The sequence below is a fragment of the Neodiprion pinetum genome, chromosome 1, assembly GCF_021155775.2.
Source record: "Neodiprion pinetum isolate iyNeoPine1 chromosome 1, iyNeoPine1.2, whole genome shotgun sequence".
Lineage (NCBI taxonomy): Eukaryota > Metazoa > Arthropoda > Insecta > Hymenoptera > Diprionidae > Neodiprion > Neodiprion pinetum.
Genome location: NC_060232.1, coordinates 11,319,059 through 11,331,991, shown reverse-complemented (window position 1 = coordinate 11,331,991; position 12,933 = coordinate 11,319,059). Strand labels below are relative to the sequence as shown.

Genomic DNA, 12,933 nt, shown 5'->3' with positions numbered 1-12,933 from the left:
TACTTTTAACTGAAATAATAATGGGAATAACGAAATACTCGATATTCTTCACCTTGTATGAAAGTGGTTCGCATCCACCTGAAAACCAATGTGACTCACATGTGTTATAATTAGTATCCTATCCTTGATCTCACCGGCAGATAGACAAGAAAGCGCAGGCTGGTGTTGATCGATATTTAAAAATGGCCGTAAAGCGTGTCTCGATGATATACGATTAAAATATTTTATGAAAATTCACCAGCTGTTTTACCGCTGTGAAACAAAGATAAAAAAAAGGAAATAAGAATCCTCTCAGTTTCACCTAATTTTCAAAATAATTACCCACTCAACAGTGTTCACAATTTATATAATTAACATTTCTGAGTAATGCTAGAAAATTTTTTTAACAATTCTTGTATGAAACAGGCGTTGCGATATATTTTACTTTTCAAGAAAAAATTAATGAATTCCCATAATTTTGCATAAATTCTTCCGATGTCTCAAGCAAGATTGCGAGATAAATTGTTCCCGTAAATTATCCGGATTTGTCGTTATGTTTTTGTGTAAAAATACTCGGACGAATATTTGTCGCAGATTTATACGTTCGTTATACGCGTACATCGAATGCGCACATTTTGCGAATAAATATTTCTTCTCTATTTCTTTATAGCGTTGTTATCGTTAAAATAGCGGAGTCTCCTGCACGTGAAAAACATTAACTCACGTCGGGTATCGTATAAAATATACTCGTTGAAACGTGCATACTTAAATCGCGTGAAACGCGGCAACGCCTAGCTTTTCAACGAAGGTGATATTACGGTATTCAAGGATCAAATCAACGCCAAGGTAGATAGATGAGTCCTTCGGAAATTCTAACGATACGTACGATAAAATTTCCTCGGACAATTCCACTTTCAAACTTTATACACCAAAAACTTCGATAAGTTATTACGGTGTTTCTGACCTTCTCGAATCCGCGAGGTGGTTTCAAACGTCCAGTCAATCCTTAACTCGAGTCAAGGAACAGGACAAGGAGGTCGGGCCAAATGAAATATGCCATCGATTTATTCAAATGCCTAGCCAATAGTCATTATATTGGCCCGCTAGAGTTGAACTTGTGAGTCTCGCCGTCAAGGCGCCGAATGGCTAAATTGCAAAATCGTTTTGCCGGTTGAGAAAACTTGGGCACTAACATCTCTTGCCGAAAAATAATCGTCTAGCCTCAGAGTTGTGAGCATAGAATTTTTTAATAATTTTTCGCACTTTCCCTTGTGTTTCCTGTCATATCGTCAGAGTGATGAAATCCGATTTTCGATATCTTCGTTTCAATTCGTATGTTTTAGCATTTTTTTTTTTTTCCATAGACAATAACATTTTTTCGAATGTAATAAATATCGCGATCAAATTTCGTTATTACAAATAAACGTGATTTCGTCCGTTAAACAAAAATTGTTCTTCTGACCAGTTTCCTGTTGAAAATTAAATGACTTTTCTTCGAATCGAAGAAGTATTTAGAAAAGTGAACAAATCCCTTCTCTGTGTATATTCGTATGAATTTCATGTGCACGTATATGTTATCGATCTTACTAAACTACGCAGCATATTTTCTAATAACCCAGAATCCAGAACCTGGACGATTGATTATCTTTATGTACGATTAGAATTCACGATTACGTTATAATGATTGAAGAAAAACGACAAAAAAAAAAAAACAATCATCATTAGTCGGCCAATATTAGTGTAATTCATTTGTTTAAGATTTCACGATTCCGCGAGTCATATGAGAGACCTGGCTATAATTTTTTTATTTATTTATTTTTTTCTATTTTATTGTTTTCCATTTGACAAATATCGGTATAGCTACCTATTTATTACAGTGATTTATTTGTTAATTTATTTTTGCGGAGGGTGTCGGTTTATAAAGATAAGCTTTTGTTTTCAGGACCTAGTTTTGCACTGTTTACTGTGCAAGCGCGTGCGAATACATTGTAGTGATTTTCTAATGTGCAAAATTGAGTTGCACATGCGACTCATCGCTGGGTATTTAAAGCTACGTGTGATTAAATTTTATTTGCCAATTGTATTTCTACAAATTTCACGTATCCGTGCTGTGAGCTACGATTAGGTAAAAACTGACCGTCCTCGTGTGATTCGCCAAAAAAAAATTTGAATTTGATCCAAAATTACAGCCGCGAAAAACTGACCCAGGACCTATTAAATGAAAATGAATGATCGCGCATTAAGTATATTGAATAAAATAGCGAGAAAGATGCTGCTTCACACGGTCGAAGATGGAAATTTGTATCGGTTGAGCCTTGAAAAATTTTTGTTCAATAAGCAGAATTTTCTTTTTTTCGACGTAATTGCGTAGTGAAAAAATCGCGAAACGAATGATGCGGTTAATTAACAGTGAAATGAACAATAGACAATTCTGAAAACGGTATCGAAACAAGTCTATTAAGAAACTCGTTTTCAATATCGCGAGAGTTACCGTATACACCTATATTTATAGCTCTGATAGCGATCGATTTTCGTCGCGCAACAAGCAACGGAAAAAATAAAAGCAATGAAAATCCGGGACTACGGAGTCTGTCGGATAATTGAAGAAGAGTATAAAAATGTTTCGCAAGTGCCTGCGACCATGGTAAAAGAAAAAAATTGCATTAATGAAAAACGGAGAGGAACTGTTTTTTCTTCGCTGCACAGTTATTTAGTCTTGAGAAATTTATTTGAAAAAAAAAAAAAAAAAAAAAAAAAAAAAATGGCACTCACTCGCCTCGTTTAATTTCTCCTCTTCAATTACCTGCGTTATCCGGAACGTTCCGCACCCTGAATACGAAACGGTTACGTCATTCCCAAAAGTAACTTGATTGATTCAAAGTCGGACAGCATTCAAGCTTACCTGCACACATTGGAAAGAAATTTATCGATATACACCCGTCTTCGTCCGACGGACGAGGATGAATCAACCGAGCCAAATAGTGCATGAGATCGCGGTTACACCGTAACATTCGCGTTTCCGGTTCTTTAAATCTATGCCTGTAATCATCCGTCACGGAAACACCCGTCAAAATTCGTTATCGAACGAGCGGCTAGTAACTGGGGCAACAAAATGCACGTTAGAATAAACAGACATAAATAAAAAACGGGGAACGAGTTTCCATCAACTTTGTTACGTTGAACGGTGTAAGATGAGGTTTTTTTTTTTGTTTTTTTTCTTCTTTTCTTTTCCTTCTATTCGTAAATTTTCATTTTTCGAAAATTTCAGTCGAGGTGCACCGTAAGAATAATCCCGACACGGACTTTCGTAGATCATATTTCGCGTCTATTTTCCGTCAATCTCCAACACTGTCCGATTTTGAATTTCCGAATTGACCGCAGCGATCGTTTTTATTTCTTTTTTTTTTTTTATTCTTTCTTTCTCGCGAATTTTGACATCACCGTTTCCGAGGGTGTAGAACGTGGCTCGGAATGATCGCGCTATTCGCGGATCCGGTTCTCCTCGACGAGGTGTCTTTTTACCTACTCGTGCCTCACGAGGCTTTCGCTCTTTCGGTCAGGGTGGAAACCGAGTTCTTCTTACCTTGGTGCACTGTTTAGTCCGTCAACGGGGGTGTCTGGACGGGCGACTGATTCCGGTGCGCTACCCTCGCGATTACTTCCACAGTCTCCGTAACTCCGTCCGTCTTTCCGTTCGTTCCGCTCATTCCGTTCGTTCCGTTCGTTTGCTCGTCCTATCGCTCTGCTCCTGCGCGTCTCGTCCAACCCAACCCGACCCAAACTACTCAATACCCCATGCTGAGGTACCTGCCGTGCAGCTAGGGTGCTTGCCGTCTATTCGGCTGATGGGAAAAACTGGCAGAGAAATCGAAAGGACTAGTCCTGGAATCTAGCAGGATGCTTATTTCGAAATTTGAGAAGCTTCACTCGAGATATTTTAATTTTTTCTCGTTTTTAGAATCCTCTATTTCGCTTTTGGGAGAAACTGGCAAGAAAGTCGAAAAGACTGGTCCTAGAATCTGGCAGGCATCCCGTTTCAAAATCTGGGAAGTACCGAGAGAAACTTTATTTGTTCGGATTTCTAGAGTTCTCTATTTGGTTGATCGGTAAAAGTATCAGGAAAATCGAAAATACTAGTCCTAGAATCTAGCAGGGTGTCCACTTCAAAATCTGGGAAGATGTACCGAGAAAATTTTGATTTCTTCTGGTTTCTAGAATTATCTGGGAGGCTGTACTGAAAAAAACTTTACTTGTTCTGATTTTTAGAATTTACTAGTAGAATGGCTATCGTTGATTAGACATGTGGTTGCTGCATACGAGTTACCATAATCAAAAAGAACAGCAACATGAGCCGAATTTTTCGATTATTGCTACAAAACTCACTTTCATTTTGCATCTATAATTACATTTTTTGTTTACAGAGACGAAGAACGGAAAGGACCGATCTTGCAGAAAATGGGCCACTTTTACTGGTTAGGTACTGGTATCCTACTGTGAGTAATAGTACTTGCAATTTTCTGATTTCTATTAATGCAGAGTACGTAAATATACGATTTTTTGAAAAAAATATACTTGCAATGCGAACAAAATAGACTCCGAGATAGCTCGGCCAATTTTGTTCAAACACAGATTGGTTTTAAGGCATATCAATCCGAATCAATTGATCTCGTTCGATCTAAATTGGTATGCTTATTTTCGCGTTATTGTTTGTCTGGAAAATTCGCATTTTAGCAAGTAACTCAGGAACAGTTAAATCAATTTCGCCTAAAATCTAATCAGTTCTAACAATAAGTAAGGAAGAATAGCATCGATTGAGACTGAGATTAAAGAAATTTGTCCTCCCGCTCTCAAATTATCGTTGGAAAAAATTGACAAGTTTAAAACATCGAGGTCAAGCAAAAACCCAAAATTTCATTTTTGACGCGATTAACTTGACCTTTCATCTAAATCGGAAAGTTGAACTTAACAGAATGTAGTTCTCTGTTCCTTGTATCAATTTTTTCAACTCTTGTCATACAAAATACACAGGCTGCTTAACTGAACTGCAGTTTACTTTCAAAAAGAGAAAAGTCTGGAAAACAAGTGTGTAACCTAAGCGTGTCTTCGTCTTCCTTTTCTTGTAACGCATTTTTCGAGAAGAAGATAAAGATCTTGAGGTGAAAACTACAAACGACACGCAGATGGCCATCAAATTCTGTTCAATGGCTGCCGTTAACGCGATGACTGTTACTGATTGATCATCGACTTGCGCTAATTGGCAATGACATGATTTATCGTTGGATACCGTACTGATATCACGCCTCCCTAAATCAGTAAGCCCTCTTCGTATCAGTCGACCTTTTTTCTGAGATGTGCTGCTATTAATTCTGAGCAGGAACATATCAGAAGCCCGGAGATAAAACAAGGATACTTTTTCAACTTTCGATCCTTTTTCTGCTTTTCCATATTTTTTGCTCACATCTGCTGAGAACGTAAAACGAGATTGAAATTAATAACTTTAACGTGACCAGGCACTGAATAAACTATTACGGTTTTGGAAGATTTTGGAATTATTGAGTTTCTTTTTCTATTCACCCGCAACTGCAAACTATATATTTTTGTTTTCCAAATATTCTCCCGGCTAAATCTGCAGTTATAAACTTTAATCGAAGTAAAAACTACAGAGTTTTACGTGTAATTTATATATCGAAACTTAGTGGCGCAGAGGGTTGTTTACTTAAAACAAACTTCTTCCGTTTCTCTATTTCCTTCCTTGTTTCTTGAGACGCGTTTCATCCCTTCGACCTCCGACTACTCTAATAAAATTCAAAGAATATCATACCATTTTATGGATCATGGATAAATCTGTGTAGTATAATACATAGGTATATGTATATGAATTCTCCCCTACGATAAAAAAAGTTTATTTTTCTGAGCAAAGAACGCGCAGCGGAAATGACAGTCGTATGCTTGAACTGCAATTGCACCCCAAGCTCCGCCTCCATCCCTTACCTGAGGGAGAAATTACACCCTTCGCAAGTTCAAGGGATTCTAATACCGCGATAACTGATCGCTATAATCCAATTACCAGTCTGTGGAAGAAACTGACGGATATTTCCTTGGACACGTGTCTTCCTGCATAAACTTGACGCCAATTAAATTCACCGCGGTACGTTAAACTAATTCGAGAAAAATACCTCGAAACTATCAAAAGGAATTATATATCCTCTGAAATTTGTATCCTACAATTTTGGTTTTTCTCACGCGTTGGAAAACGTTACTTTGAATCTTAGATGTGTTGATTTAGATTTTAGCACGAATTTTTTTGCTACAAAAGTAAACGTCATTTTGTTCAAAAAGATATTTTTCTTTGAGGAATGTTAAATCAGTATGGAACTAGGAACTATAGCTATTTGAAGCTATATTGCAAGCGAAAATTTTCTCGGTTCAACTTTTTTTTTTTTTCTTCCCAACATTTTACAATAACAATAATGTACAGTGGTATTTGTGATAGCAGAAAATTGTAGAGACTTTGTTCGAAATTACCGCTTTAAAAACCTATTTTTGTGCATTGCTATAAAATTCTGAACAACTCTACTCGATAAAATGATGCGAGGGGTTTGAATTCTGGCGTTGAATGTTGTAAATTATAATGCGATTGGATGGTCTCAAATATTCCAGAAATAATTTCACACCTTGGAACTGCACGTCGCCTAATTAACGAATCATCGATTTGCAAGCGACGCTCGTGTTTTATTCTATTATTATACGCTCATTGCGACATGTATACAATCGTATTCTACGATTTTAGGGCTTTTGCATGTCAGCAATCACTGTACACACGGAGTAATAAATACTCACCGTAAAGTCGTCATGTTGCATCGACCTCAAATCAAAATCAATTCAAACTGATATATATACTTCTGTTTGACGGTATCAATAATTCGTCTAGACTTTCGAGTCGTTGTGAAATTAAGTCCCTTGTTTGCAATTGACGATGCTCGTATAAAAATTGTTTCAATATGAAAAACGTTCGATGATGTGAAAAAAAAATTAAATTTTTAACGTATTAACAATGATTTTACATTTTTCTCTATTATTATTATTGTGTTTATTTTTATTGTTTTTCCCCCCCAATTATTGTCACAATTTTACAATTAGTTATCGCATTTCAAATTGCAAGGGTATTTATTTATTTCTTTTTTTTTCTAATTCTTGTAAATATTTGACGACAAAATCTTCGATCAGCTGGGAGATAAACCTTTCGTCGAAATGTCAGTATCGTAACTGAAGGTATTATGTACATAGGTATGCAGTTGACTTTGACAAGGGGGGTTTGCATCTGACGTACATAAGTCAGCATTATAATTATTTTTTAGCTGATAATCAATATGATTGCGTGCACAGTTACTTTGGAATTTTCTAGGCACGATTACGTAGCGTGTCTTGCATCAAATTCTCGACAAGCTCTGCGAAAGACAGTCTCCAACAAACTGTGAAAGGATACAACGAACGTGACGCTTTCTTCGGATCATTTATTGTTATGCATATCAACTTTTAATTTTTATAATCTCTAGCCGTTGTGAAAATAAGACTGGACTCATGCGAACAGAGAAAATTTCTTTCTTGTATAATAATACGATAATGGTTTGTTATGTCTTATAATTACGACTGTCGGTAGTTTCAACTGATCAATAAAGCACAAAATTAGGGGTAGGTTTGAAGTTCCGAATTTGAAAAGTTCCGAAAACTCGTAATTCCGAATTATTTGGTGGTAAAACTTGAAGTAAAGTAAGCAAATTTTTACGAAACAACAAAGTTTCGACTGGTCGGAAAGCCGACGGCTCAAAGTTCCGAAATATGAAATTCCAATAATTCAAGTTACGATTGAGCAAAGTTCTGACAGAGGAAAAATTCCGAAAAGTACAGTTTCGATGGAACGAAATTCCGAAAGTTAAAATATATTCACACGACGCAGTTTACTCAACGAGTGGGTGTAAAAAATCAGAAAAACCGAAAATAGGAACGACCAGGATTCCGAACGTAAAAATATCGAAAATCCAATACAAAGAAAGATAAACGTGGTCAAATTTCACTGAGCTAGATTTTCACGGAACCGAAAATCTTCGATCATTCCGAATTTCGATTATTTCATATTTTAAAATATCTTGGAATTTTGACTTGTCGGAGTTTTGCCCTTTCGCCATTTTATCTTTTCGAAATTTTACTTTTTCAGAACTTGAGTTTGTTTGATTTCTTTACTTTAAGTTTCGCGACAAAAAAAAATCGGAACCCGTCTCTTTCGGAACTTTTCAATTTCGGAATATCAACCTCGCACTAAAAATCAGAAAAATTTCCGTAATGAAATTGAACATTGATCGATGTGTGCGATTTTTTTTCGACGGTCTGAAAAAAATATTGAAACGAATGACAACGTTAATTGATATTGGCAGGCTTGACTTGTCGCAAAATGTATATACATAAATTGAATAACCTTATGAATATATAATGCGTTCAACTATTTACGGCTCGGTTCGTACTTTGTGTAATTTATAAAAGTAGGACAATTCGTTGCGGTCAGTCAGTTCGCCTCGTGTGGAAAAATATACCATATTTTTGTTTGCTTATAGCAACGTTCGTAACGCAGGTTCTGTATAACAATGTGAACCGTTGTATGTGCCTACTTTGTAGGTACGTAACTACATACAGCATAGTGACGCAAAAGGCTTGGATATATTTAACCCAGTTGGCAGAATCGTTAACAAATCAAGCACACTCACCGCCTATCGTTATTATTATGCCTGCTTAATAAACTCTTTCGAATTGTTTCGCGTTTAATGCGAACACGTTGTGTATAAAATGGTGTATGCGCAATTTATCGAATCGGCGATTTCCAACCGAACGACATCAGAATTACAGAAAGAAACGCGACTGTGTTTAACGTCATTTTGAAATACAATTATAAAAATTATTCCAAATCTGTAGAGAAAAAAAAAAAGAAAAAATTTTTAATGTTTGCGGAGCGTGTTTTTCAGATTCTTCAAACGCGGAACGAAACAAGTGTCGCAGAATTTATTCCTGTGTGAATGTGATTCAGGATTTAAGCCGGTACGCGGCATCTCTGCTTTAAGATCACGCTAAAATTACAAGTAGCGTATCTATTTGCGTTTTTGAGATGCCCGCCAAAACGGAATAACGCATATAAACGTTAACCTACATGATGAGAGAAAAACACGAGCTTGTCTCCCACGGCAAACGCAATTATACGAACGCTTGGGAAATCATTTCCCAGTAATCCCTGAATAATAAATAGTTTTAGGATCGTCGTGTTGTATGCATAATTATCCCGGTTGTTATCGCTCGCATGATTCCGTTTTAGAATTTCGCTCATCGTCAGAAGCCGCATCGTTCGATAAGGTCGTCGTCGTATCACCCTGACCTTCGTATCCGAACGTGATACCTTAATCATAGATAAGTTGACTGTTTTAAAATAAAATCGTCATGTATCAATACAAAATATTTTCCTATCGATTCGAATTATTTTTTTCAGACAACTTTCTTCAAATTTTTACAAAGTAACAATAAATTCAAACCTCTGATAATGTAGGTACTCGTATATTATATGTTCACAGGATTTTGCTTCGTGCGATTAATTTATGCGTTTACATTTTTATCGCCGGTTTGATACTTGCCCCTTTATTTTTTCTTTTGGTACGTAATGGATGACTGCATACCTGAAACAAAAATGATTAATCACACTGTTAGTCTAGTTCGTAATATTTGCGATATTTGCGAAGCGATCTTATAAAACTTTTTATAGAAATCTATAGAATTGAATTTAATTCATATAATGTAGCCAACAAATTCGAAATTAGATCGCACTGTTTCAGCTGTAACATTAATATTTCTCTACGTTTACATTCTCATCATTTTCATTTTGTTTTTCACCCAATATCGACTGTGGACTTTTTGTATCGGAAAATCAGATCAATAAAAAGATTGAGGATGTATAATTAAAGAATCAAACTGAATAGGATATGATAATTCGAAGTAGATGAAAATTTGTGTGAAGAAAAAGATACACGAATCTATTTCGTTTACATTCCTCGTGCTCCTAAAAATTTCATTCTATTCATAAGTCGTGTTTATGTATATTGATACATAATTTATTATCATTACTGTTATTATGATATTTTATACTATTTTTCAACCGACAATTTTATACCTATTATTAGTCCGGTTTCCGTGTAATTTTTGTCACTTTAAAAAAAAAAAAACCGCAGAGTGAATCATCAGAGACCAAGTTTTGAAAACTTCCAAAAATGAAGTTATATCGATTTGGCAAGACGATAATATCTCAAACAATCATAAATGTCTTTTTCGTCAGTTATGATTTTATTTCCTATTCGATAAAAATAATTTAAAAAATACACGCAAATATTCAAATACTCGATGAAATTTGGGCACGTGTATAAATTTACCAACAGATAAACGTTAAATCGTTGTGCAATTTCATTCCGCGAAAAAACATCGTGTAAAAAGAATAATGCAAACGTTTCTATTCCATTCCTGTCTCTTCCTTCACTAAAAATTATTTTCATCTTTTACTTGAGTCCGGTAATGTCATTTCTCTTTCACAGCAACTGTTGGAACGAAGTTCTCGTATTTTTATACAGTGGCGAAAGGTTATTATAACGTTATTAAACACAAGCTAAGCCCGTATTCTGTCGACTAAGAAGCGAACTGCTCAGCATTTCAACAAAACTTTTCCTCTCTAGGACTTGTATTTTTATACCTACCGTTACACCGTAGAAGATCATTTACCGACTAACAATAAGCACGGTTTTCCCAGCCATTGATTCATACCGCAACATTAAATCGTTGCAGGGTAAAACGCTATTATTCATCCGGTAACAGCTGCTCTACTTTCATTCAACGGCGCGACTCTAATGATTTCGAATCTTCTTACGATTAGCTTCGGATTTAAGCCGATTATCTATACTTGTATCAGTTATCGGTACGTGTACGAATTTACTTGGTTTGTTTTGTTTAAAATTTTCCACACAATTGATGTTATTTTTCCCCACCATTCACCCTCGGAGAAAAAATTTTTAATACAATTTTTATTATTAGATTGACGAGTGATTCGAAAGTAGTGAACGCGATTTCCGTTCACCGAAATTAGAACCCCTTTATCTGGTCTATGAGAAAAAAAAAAAAAATTGTTGAAACGCTTTCTTTAAAAATAGCTATTTCTTTATTTCTGACTAATGACTAATGTCGAATTAACCAAATGAGTCTCGTTCCGGAAATCTCTGAGCTTGAATCCCACACGTACATAATCACTGATTTATGTCGCGGGTGTAAGAAATATGTTGGAAAGTGCAAATCGAGCGAGAAACGTTTTCGCGTGATGCACAAGTATGAAAAAAATCTTTACGCTCTTTCCTAATTTCCAGAGAGCCGCGGCGGCGAGTCTGAGCTCGGAAGCCGTACATAAAGCGTTTTGTCTGTCTCCTCTTCTACATACACATGTGGAAGAACGAATCCCTTCGCTGCAACACGCACAAAATGCCCCAGTTCGACATGTCCGACAACTGCACTCACAGACGGTGAAAAGTCCCCGACACACCCCATAAAATAGAACCAATGAACCTCCCACAACGGCTTGCAGCTGTCATTTTACACGCTTTCCCTTCGCTGTTCATGGGGTATCGCTTGGAAAATCGAACGAAAAGATGATTTTCTTTCCTTGAAGGAAATCGGTAGATCGGAGCCGATAAAGAAGATCTCCAACAGTCTACTTTGAAATTAACGAACATTTTTTGTAATTGCAAAATACTTGCTGCATGTCGACAATATTGACTACTAAATTTTCCTCTTACGTATTATTTACGCTATGGAATTTCGATAAAAACTTGTGCCCACTTTGAAGACGAGGTAATTTCGTTTTGAAATCGGTATCGAGAATCAAACAAAAAAAACTACCAAACTTTTACAATATTTTATAATATTTAATCCCAAAAAGTACAAAGATCGGTACAATTGAATTGCACATCTAGGTACCTACTTTCTATAGGAGGTCAAAGACCTGTACGTAGGGAGAGAAAAGAGAAGAATTTTTCTTTCGTAGAAGAAATTTTTTCCACAGGCAACCCAGATTTCATAGAATCACTGAATCCCGATTTTTCAAATGGCTAATCCTGTCAACTATTTGAACGGTGTAAAAAGTGCAGAAAAATTGAAAGAGAGCAGAAAAATTAGCCGTTCTATTTGCCACGGAAATCCCCGAATATGTTACACGTTCGTCTTATGGAGGATGGAAGTAAGGAGAAGTATCTCATATGGGTTTTCGATTGAAAAACTTTCTACCAAAAAGCGACAACTAGCGGTTCGACAAGTCGCCGGAATGGCGTTAATAAGCAATAACGATTCAATCTGATTGGCGCTTTCCGGAACTTTTGCTACAGCAGCGCCATCTTGATTGTAAAATGTCCTCATGACGTCAGAGGTCAGTTGTCGGCGCCATTTTGTCACCACATAACCTGAGCGTTTAATGTTTTAATGGAGGCAAATCGTGATTCTTGCAGTTTCAAATTACTCGTGTCACATAAATTAATGAAACATCGTAAATAATATACCTGTTCTACCATCCACAAGGCGAAAAAACACGGTCAACGCTCATCCGTTAGCCTGGTAAAGTTAGTTTGATTTTCTTCCCACCAGATGACGCATTGCAAAGTGACAATCCCAATACACGGAGATAGTCCTCCTTACCTCTACCCTTCATGGTTTATCTATAAGTATCCGAGCCTTCGTCTCGTACTTTCCGAAACTCCTAGCTGATCCACATCACTCGAACCACGTGCTAGACTCTGAGCGTTATTTTTACGCCACGAAAAAAGTCTAGGATCCAAGATGTTGAGGAGGCTTAGGTGCGGAAGTGCACCTCTTAGCTTTCAACGACCCTGCAGC

The 12,933-nt window shown here is 36.5% G+C and overlaps 1 protein-coding gene and 1 long non-coding RNA gene across 6 annotated transcripts in view; one reads left to right on the top strand and one right to left on the bottom strand.

Annotated features, from left to right (window-relative positions):
• Window positions 1–4,472, top strand: part of LOC124223929 (uncharacterized) — a 33,355-nt gene extending 28,883 nt beyond the window's left edge. For all 3 annotated transcript variants that reach the window (XR_006884390.2, XR_006884389.2, XR_011177703.1), the window contains exon 3: window positions 4,401–4,472. This is a non-coding gene — a long non-coding RNA (uncharacterized lncRNA). The remainder of the gene's footprint in view (window positions 1–4,400) is intronic.
• tau (microtubule-associated protein tau) overlaps window positions 1–12,933 on the bottom strand; it is a 58,367-nt gene that overhangs the window by 27,187 nt on the left and 18,247 nt on the right. Inside the window, exon 1 of one of the 3 annotated variants that reach the window (XM_069138078.1) lies at window positions 12,600–12,629. The exons of the other annotated variants lie outside the window; for them this stretch is intronic. Coding sequence (XP_068994179.1) covers window positions 12,600–12,611 — 12 coding nt within the window. The 5' untranslated portion in view covers window positions 12,612–12,629. Of the gene's footprint in view, window positions 1–12,599; window positions 12,630–12,933 lie in introns of those variants that run through there. 3 annotated transcript variants of the gene reach the window in all.